This window comes from Cydia splendana, chromosome 11 (genome assembly GCF_910591565.1).
Source record: "Cydia splendana chromosome 11, ilCydSple1.2, whole genome shotgun sequence".
Taxonomy (NCBI): domain Eukaryota; kingdom Metazoa; phylum Arthropoda; class Insecta; order Lepidoptera; family Tortricidae; genus Cydia; species Cydia splendana.
In genome coordinates, this window is record NC_085970.1 from 40,723 (window position 1) to 66,336 (window position 25,614).

The following is a 25,614-nucleotide window of genomic DNA, read 5'->3' on the forward strand; positions in this document are numbered from 1 at the left end:
GTTCGAAATGGGCCCGAAAGTTCCATTTGCTGTCAAGCATAACGCCTAGGTAGCGCAGGGTCGACCTGACAGCAATCGGGACCCCGCCCACTATGATTTGGGCTCCTACCGGAGGACCTCTACGGTGGCCATAAAAACAAATGGCCTCGGATTTCTGTAGGCCGACTTCCAGGCCCAACCGCCTTATACGGTTTACAACGTGGGCTACACCCGAACCTAACCTAACCTAACCTAACCTAACCTAACCTAACCTAACCTAACCTAACCAAACTGACAAGCAATCAAAGCGAATCCAACCTTAAATTCACTTACTCTTCTATAGCCGCCAAGCCCAGATCGTTACCATCCACACCTAGTACGCAAACATCAAAACCAGCAATAATTATATCATCCTTAAAGGCCGGCGAAAGCGCGCCTGATACTCTACAGACCTGGAGGAAGAATGTTACTTTCCGCGACACAGACTTTGCTCCTGTAGCTACTAAATACATCTCTAATGGGAAAGTCCGCGTTGAGTTTAAGAATAAACAAGAGCGCGACGTGGCACTCTCAAAAACTAACGAAATAAATGCGGGCGTTACTGCTGAGACATCCCGTTCGCTAAAGCCAATGATCGTCCTCAAGGGTGTCTCCGTGGACGTACCAGCCGATGACCTCGTTGACATCATTACCAACCAGAATCAACCACTAAAAGACTCCATCAACGAAAGCAATAAAATCAAACTTCACTTCAAAAAAGGCAACAAGAACCCTAAGCTGTATAACGCCGTGCTAATGACCTCACCATCCACCTACAACGCAATAATCAAATTAAATAAAATTAACGTCGACCATCAGAGGGTACATGTGGAAGAACACGTACCTCTTCTGCATTGCTTCAAGTGTTTGCAATTTGGGCACACTAGGAAGCACTGCAAATCTACAACCACCATCTGCTCACACTGCGCTACACCTGACTATGATTTCAAAACCTGCCCACACCGAGAAGATAAAACAAAAACCAAGTGCCATAATTGCGAAACGCATAATAAACAGCAGTCTGACGATATTAATAAACATATTGTATCGCATAGCGCCACCTCGTCTACCTGCCCCAGAATGCAATCTATGATCAACAAAATTAAATCTCGCATAGAATACGATATTATCTCGTAAATATGTAACTTGTAACTTTCTACCTAAATACCTAAATATATATTATACTGTAAATTAAACAACGATGCTTTGTAGTCTGACTGAATCAAATTAAGATTAATAGTCAATCACTAGGTGGCATCGGTCGGGCGGCCGCCCGCACTCGCTTACTCATGTGAGTCGCGAGACGGGCGGCCGGGCGGCCGCGCCTACCTTATAACTATTATCTCTTGGAGCGTTGGTCGCCCGTACAGTTAGCGGGGGCTAAATGTTCCAACATTTCAATTATTGCATTTCAAACACTAAATACTAAATTTTACCACATTTAATCTTGATTTGAAACTTAAACAAACATATTCTACGTTCTCCTACTCATTGTTAATTTGATCATTTATTAGGGCGAGCGAAGCGAGCCCTATCACTATTCGACAAACTATGCATTCTTGTGGTACACTTTACGGAAAAACTATCGCACTGTTAGGTTTGAGATTTAACATAGTAATTTAAATGCATGTCTAGATGTGTTATCAAACATAAAAATATCATTTTATGAACATAAAAAATAAATAATAGGGTCAATAATGTGTATTACTACTAGCGCCATCTGTTGGCCTAATGTTGGTTATTTATTTTCCTAACAGATGGCGTTAGTAGTGACAAGGTTAAAGGTTGTTCCGTTAAAAATGCGCTGGGTTTTTGGCTCAGTATAATTGGGCTGAATTGGGTAATTGACTACTAGTCAAATGAGTTTCTTTTTTCGAACTGTCAAAACGATTTGCTACTAAGGAATTTACATGAAACACTAGCATGTGACGTCACAATCAAATTACCTACTCTTTATAGTTTTATACGGGATTTAAAATAGAAATGTGACTAAAAATAACTGATATCTACGTTTATTAATCTCTGGTGCTTTATTTCATGCATGGTGTAAAATAATTTATGCAGTCTATAAATACAGTCTAATACCCTATTAGTAATAATAATTAATTATGAGTGAATACGTGACTATTTTTTATTGAATCTATAATCGTTTTTACTACTATGGCGGTTAAAATCACACGTGAGTGCTTTCGATATTGCGGCAATAATGCACGCAGTTGGCAGTAATATCGCAGTCGGCAGCAGTATTGCAGCGCGATATTATTATGTATTTCTTTACTGTTTCAAATGCCAAAAGCGATTTCGCTGCCAGGGTTTTTGACATTTGAGGCAATAATGTAGTCGGCAGTAATATTGCAGTCAGCAGCAGTATTGGAGCGCGCAAATGTCGAAATCGATATCGCTGCCAGGATTTTTGATATTTGCGGTAGTAATGCAGTCGGCAGTAATACTGCAGTTGGCAGCAGTATTGCAGGGCGATAGGACTGCCTTACTGTTTCAAATGCCAAAATCGATGTCGCTGCCAGGGTTTTTGACATTTGCGGTAGTAATACAGTCGCTACACTCGGCAGTAGTATTGCAGCGCGCAAATGTCGAAATCGATATCGCTGCCAGGAGTTTTTAATTAATATTATTTACATTTGCAGTAATATAGTCGGCAGTAATATCGCAGTCAGCAGCAGCATTGCAGTGCGATATTACTGTCTTACTGTTTTAAATGTCAAAATGGATGTCGCTTTCCACTCTGGACGACTAAAGCAAGACAGAGGCAGAGGGCCCTTTTTATCCATATCGGGTGGTAGAACTTCTCACTTCCCAGGAGCAGTGGGAATGTTTCTTCCCAACAGCTCTCCATAAACTGCCCTGCGTTGACTGATTGTACTGGTCTATCAGCAGGCGATGGGGTCGTCACATCGCTACGCCCATATTCATGTCTACCCATCAAGAACCTATAGGTGCTTCGGACATTTGTAAGGCGTGCGCGGAGTTTAAGCCAACACGTGGGGCCCTTTTGACATTTTAATGAGATGTAGTACTCGTAGTAGTAGTAGTAAAACACTTTATTGTACAAAAAGAAACATAAAACATGAAAACACACACAAAGTTTTATAGTACAAAGGCGAATGTATCCCTTTCAGGGATCTCTTCCAGTTAACCTTTGAGCAATTGAAGAGAAAGCTCCTCTCTTTCTTTCAGAATGGTAGACATAAAAGCTGTACTAAACTGCATTAAAATATGAGATGTTTTGGATACATCGAGATATAGATGGTTCCCTTATAATAGATTACGTAATGTATTGAAATGTAGGAAACAAGAATATATTCGTACGAGGAATTTAATGTAAGTAGGTACCTATTGATATAATATAATACAAACAGTCTGAAAATTATTTGGGGTATTAAATATATTCAGAAGCCCTTCTTCTTCTTCTCGTGTCGATGGTTTCGTATTTCATATTAAGCGGGACCAGGCCCCTGTTTCACCAACGTGACAGGTGCGACGAATTGTAAAATCACTGTTGCTGACGTCACAGGCATCCATGGGCTACGGTTACCGCTTACCATCGGGCGGGCCGTATTCCTGTTTGCCACCATCATTGTATTATTTAAAAAATCTTTATTATATCGGAAATAAACAGATATCTCTTTTGCGAGGTTTCTGACAATTGTCAAGATTTAGAAGAATTGTAGGTAATTCTTGACAATTGTCAGAGTTTCGTCGGAATTTCGTGACAATTGTAGTGTTTCTTGTGACAATTGTCATAAACTTAGCAAGAGAAATATCTGTTTTTTTTCCGATATTATAAAGTTTTTTTTTAATAAAACAATGATGGTGGCAAACAGGAATACGGCCCGCCCGATGGTAAGCGGTAACCGTAGCCCATGGATGCCTGTGACGTCAGCAACAGTGATGTTTTACAATTGTCGCACCTGTCACCGTGGTGAAATTGGAGCCTGAAGGTAGCGACGGACAGAAGCCCTTATATCACATCATATCATTTTTAGGGTTCAGTACTTACCTCAAAAGGAAAAAACGGAACCCTTATAGGATCACTTTGTTGTCCGTCCGTCTGTCTAAGACCTTTTATCTCGGGAACGCGTGGATGTATCGAGTTGAAATTAAAGCATAAGGTCTTAAAAGCTGTAAAAAATTCAAACTTCTAAGTTATCGGAAAAAAAGATACTTGTCCGGTTTTTTAAGATGAATCTCTTATTAAACTACCTTAGTAATTATAACTATATAGGTAGAAAAACTCCGCGAGCCCTTACAAAGCTCTGCTTTTTGCTAGTTGTATGTATAATTTAATAATGTAACTGTTTTGTTCACTACACATTTGCCTATGGCCTGCAGGATTAATTGGTTTCCAAGTGAATGCTGCTGGTCCGGGTGTCCTTTAAACAATATTTCAAATTGCTCTTTAATATAAAAATTCTCTTGAAAGGGGGCGGTGGCCGGGCGGCCGCCCGCACTCACTGAATATTGTCGTGAGGCGGGCGGTCGGACGGCAATTAGTGTCCCCTTAAACTCTCACCTTTAAAAGCCGGCAAAATAAAATCGCCATTATTAATCATATCCATTTCTCCATGTAAACAAATCCTAACTCCTTGCTCACCCATATGTTGAACACAAAGCGTAAACCGTTAGCGCTGCGTGTCCAATAATAAATCACCCTACACCCAAAGGGGCAGGTTTTAGTCCGTAGGCGACTGGCAATGGCATCCCATCCTAGGGCGAGATGCCATCCTCAGTCGAGTCGGGCATGCCACCAGGGCCGGCCTGGTGGTATCCAATGAGGATTTCCTTCCCCTACGCAAAAAAAAAAAAAAAACCTAACCTAACCTAACCTAACCTAACCTAACCTTTTTTTTTTTTTTAAGAGGGGAAATGCTTTACGCATACCACCCGGCGCGGGGACGGGCCGGGATGGTTATGTGGGACTCCCTGTTGTGGGCTAATGAGACCCCAGGTTTACCCACTAAAACCCCTCTGTTGCCGCCTCGCTGCTATATGGCGAGGTCCCAGGAACGCCGAAGTACTCTTCCGCAACCTCGCCAGCGGCCGTCCGGACTCGGACCCGACTCTAGGGGAAATCACCCCTTCACCTCAGTGGGCGCATTGATTACATATCGCGCCCGCCCACGCAGGGACCTTTGTGTGGGCGACAGACGTCCCCGAGCCTGCCACCCACAAGTGCCCTTATGGGGGTAACCGGCGGTCGTATGCCAACCGCCGCCGCCCCACGCGCTTGCGGCGCATTGGCTGAGAGGCCGGATCTTCCTCTCTGCTACGCTCCGCTGCCTCCTTCTGCACCATCACGTCCTCGCAGAAGGAGGCCACCGCCTTCCATCGACTCTCCCCACCAAGCATGGCTTTTACCACCGCTGGCAAGGACAAGTCTCTCCCCACTACGGCCACGAGTGCGGCCCTCTCATCAGCCCACGCTGGGCAAATGGCCAGCGTGTGTAGCGCCGTAACCTAACCTAACCTAACCTAACCTAACCTAACTCAAAACCTAACTCAAAACCTAACCTAACCACTATAATTGCAAAATTGCTACAAGATTCTGAGGAAAATTTTAACAGCGCCATTTATCTTATGCTTGCATTTATTGATTAGTGCCATCTACCGGTAACAAAACTTTTAGTTAAGATGAAAGTGGAGGACCGCCGCGGCGCTGCCGTGTCAAGCCAAACTCACGTATCTTGAGATATAGTAGTTTGGGTTAACCGGGCTAAATCGATTTAAAATAGTGCCTTTTATATGATACAAAAAAGATTTCATAATTTCACATAAAACTAATTTGCCAAAATACTGTAACTCCGGTTTTAACTACCTATTTATGCCTTATTCCCGTATCTTTAGTTACAACAAATAAGCTTAACTCAAAAAAACCTAACCTAACTCAAAACCTTACCTAACCACTATAATTGCAAAATTGCTACAAGATTCTGAGGAAAATTTTAACAGCGCCATTTATCTTATGCTTGCATTTATTGATTAGTGCCATCTACCGGTAACAAAACTTTTAGTTACTTTAAGATGAAAGTGGAGGACCGCCGCGGCGCTGCCGTGTCAAGCCAAACTCACGTATCTTGAGATATAGTAGTTTGGGTTAACCGGGCTAAATCGATTTAAAATAGTGCCTTTTATATGATACAAAAAAGATTTCATAATTTCACATAAAACTAATTTGCCAAAATACTGTAACTCCGGTTTTAACTACCTATTTATGCCTTATTCCCGTATCTTTAGTTACCACAAATAAGCTTAACAAGCGCCATAGGCTCGTGGTTTGCCAATCTGCGGTAACTTTCGATGGGTACATGAGTTTGGCGTAACCGAGTAGGAAACTGTAGTGAGCGCAGCGTGTGTAAGTTACGCTAATGAGGGCTTGATTATTTAATGGTCAATTTATTATTTTTTATGTTCCAAAGAAAAGTGATATCAAAAACTATGTTGAAATTACAGATTAAGTTGGATTAAGTACTATGTTTGTTATAGAGGTTCCTGGAGGTTTGGTGAGATTTTTTTTTTTTTTAAACAGGATTTATTATGTTAATTATTACTGTATTCATTAAACTACTTTCCCAAAAATGTGACTTTTCTTTAGGTGTTACCTATGTGATTTCAAAGCACTATTAAGATACTGGAGATCGGCATAACACCGTCCGCATCTGTTGTGCTGGCAACGGCGTAAAGGCCGACGCCATATTACCGTATCTGTAGATACCGCATTTCGCGTAACTTAAAATATATGCAATTTTAGACCGTCCATATTTTTAATTTGGCATAATTAATTCATATAAATACAATATTTATTAAATTAAATACGTCTTGTCGGTTGTTCTTGTACTTCTTATTCATATTATATAATAAATACAAAAAACGGACCATAATTTTGTAAGTTATGATAAGTTCTTTGTTTTAAACTTTAACGTCGTTTTTCTCGAAATAGCCATTTCTAAGATACGTGAGTTTGGCTTGACACGGCACGGCCCCGAAACAGCCTTTCCATACGAACGTAGTCGCCATTTTTCTCTCGGGATATTAACATTATTGAGAATATTTTGACTCAATTTGATATAATATGTTAACCTCATCTATATTTATGTCCGCTGGTTTGATTTGTTTTTTCCATTTTTTGATTTATAACTATAAGAGTTAATAGTAGCTTTAAAAAAAAAGAAAAAAAAATGCAGCTGTGTTTATCAAATATTGAAAAAATATTGCCATAATGTCAATATCTATCGGGATTATGGTGTTGGTACTCGTAGGTATTGGAAGGCCCTATTAGATTTAGGCAAATTGTTGGATACTTAGGGGCAATTTACATTTAAAATCTCTAGACGTTCTTCTGTATTAGTGGGGAATGGACACGCGATAATTTACAGGACTTAAGAAAACATTTAATAATCAACGTGCTAACACAAAAATTACAAAAACATGTCGTAAATAAATTTGGAAAGTGATAGCCGAGAGTTGTCGGGCGCCGCTGCCCTGGAGCTTCATGAGCTCGGCCGTCGAGTTGGTCTCGTCCGGCGAGTCCTCCTCCTGCAGGGCCTCGGGCACGCGCGATGAGGTCTCCTCCTCCAACGACGACGACGACGACGACGACGACGACGACACGCGCGTCGGCTCCTCGCCCGCGTCGTAGCTCGCCTCGTTGTCGCCGTACTCGCCGATCTGCAACACAACACATATATAGGGCAGCTGTACGAGTAACTCCACCGACGATTACTCACAACCACTCGCTTTTCGACAATATTTGGATACTATTATGAGATTTAAAAGAATTCCGGTTCGGTCCGTAGGAAGAGCGGTTTTCTACGGTATTCGTGGCTGTTGTATGTAAGTCGAGACGTAGAGAACGGATGCAGAACTAAACGTAGGTACATATAAAGGCAAAATGGATGCCTAGCTGGATACTCGGCAATGACCACAACACGCCGGTAGAAAGTGTTCGGTGCGACGGTAATTGTAATAAGTAAGTAATTGCTTTAATACTTAATGAATTGTAATTTAATTGAAATTGACCTAATTAATTAATAACCCTTTTGACATGTAAAGTTTGTAATTTTATGAATAAATGAATATGAATATGAGATTATTGATCTGTCAACGATAATCAGCCGTATTCGAACAATGGGATACGTCAAATACTAGATATTGAAACGATATGTATCGGATATGTCAGTGTCAAACAAGTGTCGAAAGTGAAGTTAATGTTTGAAGAAACGTCACTTTTGACACCTGTTTGACACTGACATATCCGATCCATATCGTTTCAATATCTAGTATTTGACGTATCTCATTGTTCGAATACGGCTGAATGACGAGTGACGGGTACACAGTAGGCGGAGCATTCGGCCCTACCTTGAAATCAGCCCGGTAGGGTTCGAACTCGAACTGCACCATCCTGCTGCCCATCGTAGAGGCATTGAGGTGCGCATTCGGCGTCGGCGGCGGAGTCGACGGCGAGGTGCGCGTGGGCACGGCGACGGCGCCCACGTCCGCGCCGGCGTGCCGCCAAGCGTGCTCCGTGGTGGGCCACTCGCTACGAGGCGGCTGTGTTCTGTATGTCGTTGTTCTCATTTTCATGTTATCATCTGAAACAATTTAGAATTTTGTTGACATGGTAACAAAGATCTAAGTACTTAACATCAGAAAAGGGAAAAAAGAGAGACCTCGACTACGAAGCAGGGAGCCATTAAAATGGAAATGTGTCCATTAATTGACACTAAACTAACCTTCATTCCTCATATCGTCATTTTAAATAAGGCTTATAAACAATTAGGGTTTATTCTCCGTATTGCTAAACCTTTTCGTAGACCGTTAACCTACAAGATACTTTATAATAGCTTCGTCAGAAGCCGCCTGGAATTCGCTTCGGTAGTATGGAATCCCTACTATGATGTTTATTTGTTTATTTATTAGGATCACCAACAGAAGATACAATTTACATACTAAATATAAGTAACATACTAAGAGGACATAAAAATACAAAAAGAGAATAGAAATGGTACAAAAAATATTGGCTACAAATATAATGACCACCAAAAAATACTTTGGTACCCTAAATAAAAAAATCATGCTTACCAAAAAAAATTACTGAACACCAAAAAAAAAGGCCAAAAAATACAAAAGTACCACCACTTTAATTACGACTGCACTTCAAATTGTATTCAAATACCAAATATATTGAATGATCACCAAAAATCATTAATGATCTCCAAATCTTGAAGACCAAATTAATGCGATATTTTCACCTAAATAAACCACTATGATTACCAAAAAATGTATACATATTACCAAATAAAGTAAACTGATGCCAAAATTACTAGCCCCTCCCGCTCAACCCCCCGTAGCCCGCACCGCATACCTACCTAACCTAATCTACTTTTCTAGTAGCATTTCGTTATGCTACTAGAAAAGTAAGTTAAACTGCTATCAGTTAAGTGGGTTAGGTTAGGTTAGCACTACGACCCTTACAGAAACGAAATGGTACTAGAAATGTAGGTTAGGTTAAGTTTCAACTGCTACCCATACAGATACGAAACGCTACTAGAAAAGTGGGTTAGGTTAGGTTTGAACTGCGACCCTTACAGAAAAGAAATGCTACTAGAAAAGTGGGTTAGGTTAGGTTTGAACTGCGACCCATACAGAAACGAAATGCTACTAGAAAAGTGGGTTAGGTTAGGTTTGAACTGCGACCCTTGCAGAAAAGAAATGCTACTAGAAAAGTGGGTTAGGTTAGGTTTGAACTGCGACCCTTACAGAAACAAAATGCTACTAGAAAAGTGGGTTAGGTTAGGTTAGAACTGCGACTGTTACATAAATAAAATGCTATTAGAAAAAGGTGACGAAGTGGATTAATTAATTTAATAGGATAACGATATATTAAATGTTTGCACATTTTTAATTAAAATGTGGTTAAAATTTTTGTGATCATTTACTATTTTTGCGTTTACAATGATTATTTTGAAGCCATTTACTTTAATAGGATAGCAAGATTTAAAAATTTGGTTATCATTTTACATTAAAATGGAGTTCTAATTTTGGTGGTCATTTACTATTTTTGGGTTTACAATGATTATTTTGGTGTCATTTTCTTTAATAGGATAGCAAGATGTAAAAATTTGGTTATCATTTCACATTAAAATGGGGTTAGAAATTTGGTAATTATTTACTATTTTTGGGTTAATAATGATTAGTTTGATGTCATTTCCTTTAAAAGGATAGTAAAATGTAATAAAATTGGTAATCATTTCACATTAAAACGGTGTTATAATTTTGGTGATCATTCATGATTTTAGGGTGGTAAAATAGATTTTTTTGGTATTAAATTTTACTAAATCTGGTGATCAGTTAAATAGCAGCCAAAAATATTTATTAAAGCTCTTGAATTCCGAATAAGGGGTAACTATAGAAATTACGCCTCCTCAATCTCAAGACACAGGCTTCAACCTCTGTCATTAAGGCGCTCTTGTAATGATATAATATTTTTATTTAAAATTATTAATAATCTTGTAGATGCTCCTGAACTTCTACATAATATAGGTTTTCGAGTGCCTCGTAGAACAGAACGTGGTTGTCGGAGCAAAATGCTGTTCAGTGTTGGAATATGATATGTCGAACTAAATATGCACAGCAATCATACGTTAAACGCGCATGCAGGTTGTATAATGAAAAGTGTATGAACGCGGATATATTTAACAGTTCGTTAGGGTTATTTAAGAAGAAGATTTATTCTTTATTAAATACCTAAGTCTGAAAGTTAGGTTAAGCTATCTCATTATGTGTTATTTGTTATTTTTTATAGTTGTTATACTTAGATAGCATTTCATAGTATTAAGTTTATTACAAAATATGTTTTACATATAGAAAACTATAGGTCTACACTATATGAAATTCTAGCTGTTAGCTTACTTACCCACATGTTTTATAAGACTGTTTGTTTCTAAATTAAAAAAAAAATAATTGAAGAAAAAACTTCTTCAAACAAAACAAAACTTTATAGTAAGGTAAAACATAAATAGTCCTCTATTCCATCCAAATAAGGCAACTTAACTAATCCTTTAGAGGAGGCTTTATTGTTGTTTACCGTCTACCCCCCACGTTTCTGACATATCCTGATCCTGTTGCATATGTGTGCGTGGGGCTGTGTCCACACGCTGCATGCTGTTTGTTTAAATACGAGTATATGCCATAGTCTAATAAAACATGGTCTTCCATTCCCAGAGTGACACGGGCCTACGTCACAACAACATGGCCGCTATATATAGCGCTATCGCATATTATCATATAGCGCTGTCGCATGATGACGTAGGCCCGTGTCAGTTAGGTGACCTAGAAAAGACGGGAATGGAGTACCAGGCGGAGTATATTATTATACCATGGTATATGCCAGTGCACTAACGGCCGTCTGTGGTTTTACTCGCTCCTATCCCGTTTTTATCAGATGTCACTACTGGAATTATTAACTGCTATTCCTGTAGGTAGTCACATCGGCCATTGTGTTAACGAAGAAATCTCGTTGATTGTTTTGCAGCTTAGTGTTGAAGAAACATTGTAAATATGGCGGAGTAGTGAGGGTGCGTAGGTACCTTCCGGCGCGGTGGCGGCGGTGGTGGAGCGGTGGCGCGCGTGATGCTTGCCGTTGGGCCGCGTCAGGCCCCCTTCCTCCTTGACCGGTGCATTAAGCAGCATGCGCTCGCTGCACACCGACGCGCAACTATCGCTGCACACACAAACACATACACAGATAAGTCTTTTGTTAACAGTGCACTCGTTTGTTTTTCAAATGTTTATGCTCTCTTTCTAGTTTTTGAACTCAATAAACATTTTTATTTATTTATCCATTTCAATCAGGGCTCTCCAAACCCCGGCCCGCGGGCCAAATCCAGGCCGCGAAGCATTCCAATCCGGCCCGCGGGAGCCAGGCTCCAGGGGTTCAGCCCTAACAGCAGCAACCAGATACAAACAGGTTAGGTCAGAACTTCTCTGTCAGTTGGTGTGTAGGTGCGGTGTACGGCAAGTACCGGCCGCAATGGCGCCGCGTCTGCGCGCAGTGCACGAACTGCTGCCAGCGTGGCACGAGCAGCGCCGCGTGCGTGTCGCCGCAGCCCGCGCCGCCGCCGCCGCCGCCGCCGCCGCCGCTCTCGCCGCCGCTCTCGCTGCTGTTCTCGCCGCTCTCGCCTGGGCTGCGCGCCGACCGCGACAGCACGCCGCACAGCTTGCCCGCGCACACCACGCCCACGCCCCAGTCGCTCTGAAATCACAAAACGAATTCACAAACATATTTGATAACCTAATTTATTAGCAGCACGTGTGTAATCGATCGGTAAAAGAGTTAATGAACTACAATAAACAAGAGTGGCACAAAGCGGTTACTATCTGCTTGACCAGACGCTAACGACGAAGTCGACTGAATTGCATTTTCGTTAATGTATGATGTGCGTGGTCTGGCTCACTCGCCACACGTCACTTACGAATACGGTGTCCACCCACCGCCGCGTCTAGTTTAGTGCAGTGCCGTTTTAGGAAGAACTTATTACCTATCAATTAATGCCAATTTATTTTATATTTTATCAGTTAACAAATGCTAAGTTTAATTTGATTGTAATGTCTAGTCATGAATCTTTAATGTTATACCTATACCTAATTTTTATATTATTAATTTTATCTTAAATGTATACTATGGATCCATGTTGTCTGGAATAAATGATTTATTATTATTATTTATTATTATATAGCCAAACCTGGCAGAACTCAGGCCCAACGAGACAAAGCGCCGTGTCGGAGATGGCGGCCCAGTGCGGCGCGACGGTGGCGCAGACCATGGGCGAGGCGCGCTCGGCGTTGCCGACGCGCAGCGCGCCGCCGGCGCGCTGGGGCGTGCGCACCACATGGCAGGCGGGCGCGGAGCCGCGCGGCTCGCAGTCGTCGCCGGCCGCCATGAGGATGGGCCGCGCGCCGGCCGCCGCGCCGAACGGCGCCTCCAGCTCCAGCAGCGCCATGTCCAGGACGACGCCGATCCACGCCTCTTCTGTCCACTTCATGTTCTCGGATAAACCCTGTAGTATGTCGCTTAGGTTAAACATCAATTGATCGTTATCGCCTGTGCCCATGTCACAACTATCACATCATAGTAGCTGGGGAGCCGGTGATGCTGAATGTGTGACTCGAGCGTCGTAGAGACCTATTGGATTCGAAAGAATAGATGATAAGAAGAAAAAAAAGGTTATATAAGGTTAAGGTTATGTTAGAAGTAAGTTAGAATATGCCTCACAGGTCTGGAACCCTTGCTACCATACATATATTGACGGAATCGAAAAAAATTGAACTATTGTGACAACGAAAACTGTGTACGTATAGCCCATCCGAAGCGCATATGTGACGTTCCATGGTAAAAGGTACCTTACGCTGCTGTTAACGACGCTTCAATACCTACCTACTAATGCGGTGCTGCGCGACGTAAGCGCCAACCTTACCCGGTACCAGGTACCGGGTAAGGTTGGCGCAGACCTTTACCCGTGGCCGTGGCGTAATTAGCGTCATGCATGAAGTTTATATTTGAACGAAACATTTTTTATTCGGATGTTTGTTGCCGTTATAGGTATGTTACAAATGCATTTCCGTTATTAAATTATCATTTAATTGCTTATAAAAAGTACAAAAATTTGCCCGTGAAAAGCTATTGAGCGAAACGCAGCGCCATTAGTCGAAACGTCACGTGACGTCACTCGTTTCAACAAATTGTTAAGACCAACCAAGAGTGAAAGAGATGGCATTATGACCCGACTCGCCACTAAGTAGCAAACGTCAGTTGCGTTCACACCGAATGACGTCATCAGTTCTGTCGAATTCGTGCCAAAAATGACGAGCGTTTCAACCGCTCAAAATTATTTAACATTTTAAATATTGTTAATAATATAATGGGAAGGTTTATAAAAGTATTTTTATTTTTCCGGTGTTCAAAGAAGTACTATATGCTAGTGAAAGTCAAATAAAGCAGAAGCTATATAGACAGAGATGTAACCTGTGAGTCAATAGCGAGCGCGATGCGCGCGACACGTCGTGCGCCTTCCGCAGCGGTGGCGCCGGGCGCGCGCGCCCACAGGTCGGCGGGCGGCGCGCCGCGGCCGCGCGCGCACGTCGCCGTGCTCAGCGCCGCGCGCAGCGTCACCAGCGCGCCGCCGCAGCGCCACCCGTCCTCATGCTCCACCACTATCTGCAACACAACAGATAGTTTTTGCGTGACCAAAGATTTGACCTTTCTAATTAGGTGTCGTAATACCTATAGAGACGGTGACGTAGATATAGAGAGGGAGCGTAGGGCATTGGCGGTGCGTTGTAATATGTTGTCTCGCAGGTTTGCGCGGTGTAATGGGAATGTCAAAGTAACGCTATTTAAAGCGTTTTGCCAGACCCTTTACACGTGCACCCTGTGGACAAATTATACTAAATAAAAGAGCCTTCAATGCCCTGCGCGTCCAGTACAACAATGGGTTCAGGTTGCTGTTGGGACTGCCTCGTTTTTGCAGCGCGTCCGGTATGTTCGCGGAGGCGCACACTGACAGCTTCGGTGCGATAATACGCCATAGAACTGCCTCATTGATGCTTCGCGTGCGTGATAGTTCCAACAGCCTCTTGTGCCTAGTGTGAGAGTCGCCTGCTTGCGCCTTCTGGAAACACTGGGACGATGTGCATATATATGGGTTCCAGAGGCTTAGTATATAAGTTGTTATAATTTAGTATAATTTTGTTATAAATTAGTACCTATATGTTTAAGTAATTAACATAATATTAAGGGAATGTGTACTAACACTATGGACATGGTCTGAAATAAATTGATTGATTGATTGATTGATTAATTGATTGATTGAATTAATTAATAAATCTTCACTCGTGCTACGCGTACTTAATTGCTTATGCTACGTCACCTCGACGAACTTCACAGTTGTAAAATTAAAGCCATGGACTATTACGAACGAAAAACAGGTTTCTGCTTAGTGCACGACACGAGGAAACGGCACTCGTCGATGACCATTAGCTTTATCGCGACATTGCTCTCGTGTGTTTAGCATATATTGAACTGACCGCAAACGGTGCACTCTCGACCTCGTCCTCCAGCGGCTCGTCGGCGGCGGCGACGGTGGCGGCGGCGGCCAGGAGCAGCAGCAACGCCGCCGGCGCCCAGTTGGCTCCCAACATGCTCGGCTCAGGCCGCGAGCCGGTGACTCTCGCTGCAGTGCACGCTATAAACATCGCGCGTCCGACCTGCGACCTGCTATCACGGCTGAATGACACATGTCACTTGTCACAGCTTTTTCTTCTTTTTATTATATTCAGTTTTAGTTAATGTCTTATTCACCAAGAAGTGTGACATAGGTACTTAATTATAGATAGTGTTTGAATCACATCGCTACTACGCTAGATATAACGTTAGGAGGACAGCTGGCTACGCGTAGGTAGTAGGTATATATCATCCGTGCAAGACCTAGGGATACTTTTCGAGTCTGACATGTCATGTCCCACTATCGGTCTATATTTCTTGTTTTCAAAATTAAAAACATAAAATCACTATCTGATTATACCTAGTTTTTAGGGTTCCGTACCCAAAGGGTAAAAACGGGACCCTATACCAAGACTCCACTGTCCGTCTGTCTGTCTGTATGTCACCAGGCTGTATCTCATGAACGGTCATAGCAAGACAGTTGAAATTTTCACAGATGACGTATTTCTGTTGCCGCTATTACAACATTTTTTTTTTCACCACACCAGGTCAGAAAGGCTTACTTTTCACTTCAAAAACTGATAGCAAAGTTGCATTTTATTCACATGTGAGGCAAAGTAATCAAATGCAAATTTTGAGTTGTTTTCTTATGTTTGCTGGTAGAATTGACTTTTAAATGATGATTTTGGATGATAAATATTTATAACATTCATTTAGATTTGATTTGGTTTGATTTTGTTTGATATTTTACATTTAATGTTTGCTTTGGGTTGGTGGTGATTTTGTTTTATTCAGCTTCATGAATAACTGGCCGGAGGAAACACCAAATCGGGAGTCATGGAAATGAAGGGGAGAGACCTTTGTCCAGGGGTGGGACACTCAAATGAAGGGGAGAGACCTTTGTCCAGCGGTGGGACACTCAAATGAAGGGGAGAGACCTTTGTCCAGCGGTGGGACACTCAAATGAAGGGGAGAGACCTTTGTCCAGCGGTGGGACACTCAAATGAAGGGGAGAGACCTTTGTCCAGCGATGGGACACTCAAATAACAACTAATACTAAAAACAAAATAAAATAAATATTTAAGTGGCGCTCCCATACAACAAACGTGATTTTTTTGCCGGTTTTTGCGTAATGGTACGGAACCCTTCGTGCGCAAGTCCGATTCGCACTTGGCCGGTTTTCCAATATCTTTAAGGTACCCTAAAATTGACATATTTAGCCCTCGCACAAACTTTCTTCCTTTAAGTTTCAGCCAGAAAGTAAGTTTCCTTAGGGCCCGGGCCCGGGAACAGGACGACAATGTTTTTTATTCTTACGTAATTTCCTTTTCAATAGTTCGCGTTAATTAGTTTCGCCAAAAATACTTTCTTTAGACGAGCCTGTCAAACTTATAATGTTAACTTCATAAATCTAGATATCTTCTCATTGCCTTTCGGTAAATATAGTAGTGGTCTGCGGAGCCAAATATTTTCCATAGCAGTGTAATAAATAAATAAATAATAAATAAATAAATATTATAGGACCTTTTTACACAAATTGACTAAGCCCCACGGTAAGCTCAAGAAGGCTTGTGTTGTGGGTACTCAGACAACGATATATATAATATATAAATACTTAAATACTAGTGTCCGACCGAAACATGTTTTTTTGCCGAAACCGAAACCGAAACCGAATGTTCGGCTTTGGCTCTAGTTTCGGCCGAAACCGAAACCGAAACCGAACCTTTTTTTGTAGACTTGTTAAAATCGTTGAAAAATTTCATAAAACCGCTTTTACACACATACATTGGGGCTGTCAACACCCAATGTCCTTGAAATTGATGTTACTTAAGCAGTTTTTTAAGAAAATTACTAGAGTTAGACCAAGATAATTCTGCAACGCTTTTGATAACACACGCAGTACAAGTGTTATTTTAAACGTCAAAACTTCTGTGAAATTATGACCTATAAATAACATTTGCACTAGTTGCACTGCACATGCTATCAAAATAATTGCAGAATTTTCTTGGTCTAACTCTATTCCAGTGGCGTGCACTTCATAAAGGCAAAAAGGCACTGCCTACCCTACTATAATTCCGATGTCTATCCTCTTAAACTACTTAATTTAATGTATACTTGATCGTACTATCAGTAATCGATATAACTTAAAACATTCTAAAAATTAATAAGCGCTCCATCTACCGGTTAAGCATTGTCATCAAGTCATCATCTATAATTCTACGCGACGAAGTTTACACCACGCGGCACTAGCGCCGCTTCGTGCCTTGCACGGCAAAGACAGAAAACATTTCCGTCTAAATCTTTCTATGTGTGCCTCTCCGTAAGTCGTCGTTACGCGGTTACAGTGTAGTGTAGTGGGCCTTCCTATAAGTACGAGCACACAATTGTACAAATAACGCACACATTTTGACGCAATAGGCAGTGTCTTTCGTACCAAACCTAAACGAATGACGCCCGAAAGTTTCCGAATAGTTCCGATGTTTACGTGACTATTTTAAAAAGTAGCATTTGCTATGGTAATTTAGTGCAAATACGAGACTATTTTTTTATTCGTTTACAGTATTTGGTTAAGTTTATTTACATTTTTTATTCGGTCGCCATTGTTTGTTTGTTTTGGTGAGTTTATGAGATAACAGTTAACAGTTGCTGGAAATTATAAAGTACGATTAGTGAAAAAATGGATAATTTTAACTGTGAAAGTTGTACGGTGGGTGTGTGTGTGTGCAAACTATTAAAAATGATGCGTTTTCAAAGCTTTCGTTTAGCCAAAAAAAAGAAGTAATTGAAAAGACTTGACAACAAAATGAAAACCATCACGCAATTTTTTTGGTGAGTTAGTAGCTCTCATTTTTTAGGGTTCCGTACCCAAAGGATAAAACGGGACTCTATTACTAAGACTCTGCTGTCCGGCCGTCCGTCCGTCCGTCCGTCTGTCATCAGGCTGTATCTCACGAACCGCGATAGCTAGACAGTTGAAATTTTCACAGATGTATTTCTGTTGCCGCTATAACAAACAACAAACACTAAAAACTAAATTCGCGCTCGCTGCGCTCGCGTGTTTGGTTGACCCTGTATCTACATATTAAGCGGGTTTTCCACCGCGAGCGGAGCGGACTCATTAAGGACTCAGTTTAACTCGCAAGACTTTAGCTTGACTGGTGAATGAATAGAGCAGTGGCGTGCACAGAAATTTGAGACTGGGTAGGCAAAATTATATCAGAAAACCGGGCAAGTGCGAGTCGGACTCGCGCACGAAGGGTTCCGTACCATAATGCAAAAAAAGGCAAAAAAAAAATGGTCACCCATCCAAGTACTGACCCCGCCCGACGTTGCTTAACTTCGGTCAAAAATCACGTTTGTTGTATGGGAGCCCCACTTAAATCTTTATTTTATTCTGTTTTTAGTATTTGTTGTTATAGCGGCAACACAGATCACGAGATACAGCCTGGTGACAGACGGACAGACGGACGGACGGACGGACGGATAGCGGAGTCTTAGTAATAGGGCCCCGTTTTACCCTTTGGGTATGGAACCCTAAAAAGTACCTCATACATAATAAAGTCATTTGATAAAATAAGGATACCTTATTACAAAAAAGCAATCAATCTGGCAAGATTATGACTGGAAACTGAAAAGTGTTATTCTTATTTGTGAGACTTTATTGAGACAAAAAATACAAACTAAACAATAATAAAACTAAACTACATGGAATATAAAACTTAAAATAATCATATAAATAGACTTATAAATGAACTTATAAATAAACTTATAAATAAAAATGCTCCCTAGGTCGCTGTCATGAGTTATGGTGCCCAGTAGGCTGGCAGCGTTACCTCGTTGGATGGCCAGACTTAGTCTCTGGCCGAAGTAGCTGCCACTTATTTGTTGGTTGTGTTTATGTTAGTATTCAGTGAAGTATTCTAGTTCATTGACAGTTTGCTGCCGAAACCGAAATGCAAAAACCTATCCTATATGTATAAGTATTTAGTGTGGATAGAAGTTGCTTGATCTTCCAGTGTAACCAAAATGTCGGTGAAAGGTGAAATTCAAACAACAAGCAAAGAAAAATATCGTATGTAGTATAGTAAGTATAGATAGAGGTTCAGGATGGAGATGCACGGTGCACGGTGTGGGACTGTGGGGTGCACATATCCGTGCGACATGACGTGCCGAGAGGAGGCCGCAGACTCCGCGGCGACGGCGCGGGGGACGGCGCGGCGGCGGCGGGACCGCACGCCAGTCCGCGCCGCGCCGAGCGAGCGACATCACGTTTCTCTATCCTCCGCACCCTGCGTGCGTCACGCGGCGACACTCGCGAGCGACGCGATCTCTCATTTATCCTAGAATCTGAGTTCTGACCTTTGGAAATATCGTTGTTGTGGTGAAGTGAAGTGATGATAACTCGTCCGCGGCCCGCGTGACGGGCGCCATGTGGCGCGCGCTGGTGCCGGCGCTGCTAGTGCCGGCGCTGCTAGTGCTGGCGGGCGGCGCAGGCGGCGACGGTGGCGGCTGTGCCGAGCCGCTGCCGGCGGGTTGCGCGTGCGGCGCGGCGGGCGCGGGCGCGGCGTGGGGCACGCGCCTCTCCTGCCGCGCCGCCGGGCTGCGCGTGCTGCCGCCTCTGAACGCCGCCCTGCTTGAACTGTGAGTACCTCTGAACCTCCTTAACGTCAGGCAAAAATGCTACGCGTCTTTCCCATGAACGCTTTAACAGATAGGATTGTCGTGTGCGTATATGTAAATCCGGCAGCCGTATTGCATTTCTCGTTTCGATGTGGTGCAATGCAACAATCGGATCGTGACCGGTCGGGATAAATAAACAATAAACAGTCGTAGTTCCTCATAAAGTCCTCAAGGTTGATCATGATCGAATGCGGAGTTGACATGACACCATGTGAGTGGCCGCAGCAGCGCAGGCTGAGCGCTGCGGCCTCAGATGTATGCAGCGAGCGGCGAGAGGCGGGCGGTGCGCGCGCGCCGCGCGTTGAACTCTTTTGCTTAGCGCCGGCGCCGGCGCTACAACCACCTCCGCGCAGCCTGAATTTTAACAAACGCCTTAATTTTACGTTTCAATTGAAAATTAAAGTACATTTATTTCGTACAGTCACATGTAATAATATGTTACACAACGAAGGCCGCAACAATATCTGCCACGATCTTATTTGTAGAGCCATAAGAGCGTGTCACATATTTGTTGCGGCCTTCGAAGAGTAACATATTATTGCAGGTGACTGTACTGATTTTTCTAAGTAAAATTTCTGTAAGCCACCTATGTTCAACAAACAAATATATAAACTCTTTGATCCAAAATAAGTTTTATTATTTTTACCAAATAACTATACCTCAACGTCCTCGACTCACTTCTTGGTCTTGCTTTCTTCCATTTGATATCTAATCCCCATTAAGGAAGAGATGTTAGAGATGCAACTAGCGCAACTCGATTCGATGAAAAGTATCTAGCTTCTAGGTATATAATACAAATAATGAGTAAATGGGTGTTGTTGGTAAATATTGCACATCGTTATCACAGCAGTATTCAAAATCGCTGCTGTTCAGCCAGTTGTCATTAATAAAATAGTGAAAGATATTTCCTTCTTTAATTTATCTTTTAATTAATTTAAAAAAATTGCATCTGAGTTGCGACAGCTGAAGTACACGTCATAGTGCATAAGTGCACATACTTACTATAAAAAACCGGGAAACGTATCTATGAAACAACTATGTACGAATTCGTGCTGTGATAAATTCGTATAAATAATGTTTTCGCGCCATGATGTATTAGGTACCACTATATTTATTTTGTTAGTTTCATTGCATCACAACAGCACCCGAACCGTATCCCTGTGTGTTTCACCCAGCCCGACGGTCGAGTGCTGCATGCATACAATGACATGGCCCCATAGTAAAAGTTGCTCAGTAAGAGTTATACCTATATTTTTTAGCGCGGACTGTACAGATTTATCGCTATTGAGAAAAGTATGAGAGGGTGTCAGCAGTGGCAGATTTGCCCTAAGGCCAAGTAGGCCCGGGCCTAAGGCGGCAAGATATTAGGGACGAGGATTCAAAGCACTGGATTCTTGACCAACATTATTTAAAAAGTGATGAAGGACCCGAGTCGTACGCGAGTCGAGGCGCGAATGCGATTGCGAGCGGCGCGGGGGACTCTAACGAGAATAACGAGCACTCGGGTATTATTATTGCTCTCGACGCATTTGAAGTATCCTGAGCACTCTACCGTACCGGCTAGACCTACGAGTACGTAGGCACAAGAGTTTTGTGCTAGTTTCAACTATTGATTTTTATTATTTATTAAATTATTACATTGTATTAAATGAGTGCAATGCTAAAACATATTTAAAATTAAACTAGCACTCATTAGCGCCACTTGTACCATTTCACTAAGCCGGGGTTAATCCGATAAACCTACAGTTACCATGGTTCCCTGTATAATTTGACACTGGGTTAAAGGTTTAACCGCTCAACCCCGGGTTAGTGGGATGGTGCAAGTGGCCCTAAGGCGCATGACATTTCGTCTGTAAAATGTAATTTGTGAGAGTAGCATGATTAGTTTCGACGATTATTAGGGCGAGCGAAGCGAGCCCTATCACTATTCGACAATCTATGCATTCTTGTGGTACACTTTACGGAAAAACTATCGCACTGTTAGGTTTGAGATTTAACATAGTAATTTATATTCATGTCTAGATGTGTTATCAATCATAAAAATATCATTATATAAACATAAAAAATAAATAAAAAGGTAAATAATGTGTATTACTACTAACGCCATCTGTTGGACTAATGTTAGTTATGAATATTTCTAGCAGATGGCGTTAGTAGTGACAAGGTTAAAGGTTGTTCCGTTAAAATGCGCTGGGTTTTTGTGGCTCAATATAATTGGGTATTTGACTATACTAGTCAAATGAGTTTCTGTTTTCGAACTATCAAAACGATTTGCTACTATGGAATTTATATGAAACACTAGCATGTGACGTCACAAGCAAATTACCTACTCTTTATAGTTGTTATCTGGTATTAAAATAGAAATTGTGACTAAAAATAACTGCTATCTACGTTTCTCTATTAATCTTCTGGTGCTTTATTTCTTGCATGGTGTAAAATAATTTATCTTAAGTACAGTCAAATACCCTATTAGTAGGTAATCATAATTAATTATGGGTGAAATTTAATACGTGTACGTATATATTTTGTGATTGAATCGATAATCGTTTTTACTACTATGGCGGTTAAAATCACACGTGATTGATTTCGAAATTGCGGCAGTAATGCAGTTGGCAGTAATATCGCAGTCAGCAGCAGTATTGCAGCGCGATATTACTGTCTTACTGTTTCAAATGCCAAAATCGATTTCGCTGACAGGGTTTTTGACATTCCAGGCAATAATGTAGTCGGCAGTAATATTGCAGTCAGCAGCAGTATTGTAGCGCGCAAATGTCGAAATCGATATCGCTGCCAGGATTTTTGATATTTGCGGTAGTAATGCAGTCGGCAGTAATATCGCTGTTGGCAGCAGTATTGCAGCGCGATAGTACTGCCTTACTGTTTCAAATGCCAAAATTGATGTCGCTGCCAGGGTTTTTGACATTTGCGGTAGTAATGCAGTCGGCAGTAATATCGCAGTCGGCAGCAGTATTGCAGCGCGATATTACTGTCTTACTGTTTCAAATGCCAAAATCGATTTCGCTGCCAGGGTTTTTGACATTCGAGGCAATAATGTAGTCGGCAGTATTACTGCAGTCAGCAGCAGTATTGCAGTGCGACATTACTGCCTTATCGTTTCAAATGTCAAAATCGATGTCGCTTTCCACTCTGGACGACCAGCTAAAGCAAGTACCTACTGCCTTACTGTTTCAAATGTCGAAATCAATATCGCTGCCAGGATTTTTGATATTTGCGGTAGTAATGCAGTCGGCAGTAATATCACTGTTGCCAGCAGTATTGCAGGGCGATAGTACTGCCTTACTGTTTCAAATGCCAAAATCGATGTCGCTGCCAGGGTTTTTGACATTTGCGGTAGTAATGCAGTCAGCAGTAATATCGCAGTCGGCAGCAGTATTGCAGCGCGATATTACTGCCTTACTATTTCAAATGACAAAATCGATGTCACTGCCAGGGTTTATGACATTTGCGACAGTAATGTAGTCTGCAATAATATTGCAATCGGCAGCAGTATTGCAGCGCAACATTACTGCCTTATCGTTTCAAATGTGTCAAAATCGATGTCGCTTTCCACTCTGGACGACCGGCTAAAGCAAGACAGAGGCAGAGGGCCCTTTTTATCCACCCTTCTATCGGGTGGCAGAACTTCCCACTTCCCAGGAGCCGTGGGAATGTTTCTTCCCAACAGCTCTCCACAAGCTGCCCTGCGTTGACTGATTGTACTGGTCCATCAGCAAGCGATGGGGTTGTCACATCGCTACGCCCATATTCATGTCTACCGGTCAAGAAGCTATAGGTGCTCCGGACATTTGTAAGGCTTGCTCGGAGTTTAAGCCAACACGTTAGGCCATTTTGACATTTTAATGAGATGTAGTAGTAGTAGTAGTAATAGTAGTAGTAAAACACTTTATTGTACAAAAAGAAACATAAGATAAGACATGAAAAACACACAAAGTTTTATAGTACAAAGGCGAACGTATCCCTTTCAGGGATCTCTTCCAGTTAACCTTTGAGCAATTGAGGGAGAATTGGAGAACGGTAGACATAAAAGTTGTACTAAACGGTATAAAAATATGAGAAGTTTTGGATACATCATGATATAGATGGTTTTGGTTCCCTTATAAAAGATTAAACTTACATAATGTTAAACACTCATGTATTGAAATGTATAAGTACCTATTGATATAATATAATACAAACACCCTTGATATAATATAATACAAAATGATTTGGGGTATTAATTATTTATAGAAGCCCTTATATCATATCATATCATATCATTTTTAGAGTTCCGTACCTCAAAAGGAAAAAAAAACGGAACCCTTATAGGATCACTTATGTTGTCCGTCCGTCTGTCTACTAAGACCTTTTATCTCGGGAACGCGTAGATGTATCGAGTTGAAATTAAAAGCATAACTTAGGTCCTAAAAGCTGTGAAAAATTTAAACTTCTAAGTTATCGGAAAAAAGATACGGCCGTTTATGCCGCAAAAAATGTATATTTCGAAACTCTCAAAGGAATCAAAATGTACCTATAAAGGGGCCCACTGATTAGCACTTCGCCGGACGATATCAACCGGTCAGTTAAAAAAACGCAAAATTTGGCAGCTCCGAACAACTGACAGGCTGATATCGTCCGGCGAACTGGTAATCTGTGGGCCCCCTAGAGTATGGTAATTCCCGTTGATCTAGAATTTCTAGAACTATGAAATTTGGCAAGTAATATCGTCACTACAAGTACTGGGAAAATATTTGAAAACTATTTTTTTGTAAATAAATTAATAAATACGTTAAATTTGTACGGGACCCTCGGCGGGCGAGTCCGCCTCGCACTTGTCCGGTTTTTTAAGATGAATCTCTTATTAAAAACTACCTTAGTAATTATAACTCTATAGGTAGAAAAACTCCGCGAGCAGATAGGTACATCAATATTACTTATTCTGTGTTAGAGGGTAATCTTGAACATTTGAAGAACTAAAGAAATTCTCTAAAATAACTAAAATGTTTCTGTTACATTTACATCTAACACCTGTAAACGAGCAATTCTTGTTTAATTACATATATATTTCGGGATCTCGGAAATGGCACTAACGATTTCGATGAAATTTGCTGTATTGGGGTTTTCGGGGGCGATAAATCGATCTAGCTAGGTCTTATCTCTGGGAAAACGCGCATTTTTGAGTTTTTATATGTTTTCCGAGCAAATCTCGGTCTACCTGCAGATATTGTTGTTTAACCTCCTGAGTCCCCCTTGTCATTATTGCAGTTTAGAATTTTCAAAATTCAATTTGGATTAAATCCTTTATAAGGGCCTCAGGTATTCAGGAGGTTAAAGTTCGTTACTCAGAGCTTTTCCGCCTGTTGGTAAACAGAAACCGAAAATCTGCCGCGCGTTATTGACAATATACACCGTTCAAGTGTCTGTCATCAGTTTGTTGAATTTTCTCAAGTGAGCAATTAACAGCAACCGCCGGCTTTATCCTGTTGCAACAAGATTTACCTACAAACAACTTGTTGTCTCTCGCTTGAGAATATCCTCCGCTGGGTGTGCATCGTGATTTGCGTCCGGTTTTTATTTCCTGTATCATATCAGTAGGGAGGGAGAGTGAAGGGACTCGGGTCGCGATAGCGCTCCCCGGAGCCCTCGCCGGGGGGTGCGGCGTGCGGGCGCGGGGGTAGGGCTGC

The 25,614-nt window shown here is 41.8% G+C and overlaps 2 protein-coding genes across 2 annotated transcripts in view; one reads left to right on the plus strand and one right to left on the minus strand.

The window, feature by feature from the left end:
* Positions 1-10,533: 10,533 nt before the first annotated feature.
* On the minus strand, positions 10,534-15,288 carry LOC134795184 (trypsin-7-like). Its single transcript, XM_063767015.1, has 6 exons — positions 15,118-15,288; positions 14,057-14,248; positions 12,777-13,091; positions 12,057-12,286; positions 11,622-11,755; positions 10,534-10,622 (listed from the first exon to the last, which is right to left on the minus strand). Exons 1-6 carry the CDS (start codon positions 15,283-15,285, stop codon positions 10,534-10,536), a joined length of 1,128 nt encoding a protein of 375 aa, XP_063623085.1. The 5' UTR covers positions 15,286-15,288.
* A 4,306-nt stretch (positions 15,289-19,594) lies between these two features.
* LOC134795185 (chondroadherin-like) overlaps positions 19,595-25,614 on the plus strand; it is a 42,488-nt gene continuing 36,468 nt past the window's right edge. Inside the window, exon 1 of the mRNA XM_063767016.1 lies at positions 19,595-19,894. Within this exon, the coding sequence (XP_063623086.1) occupies positions 19,683-19,894 (212 nt within the window). The 5' untranslated portion in view covers positions 19,595-19,682. The remainder of the gene's footprint in view (positions 19,895-25,614) is intronic.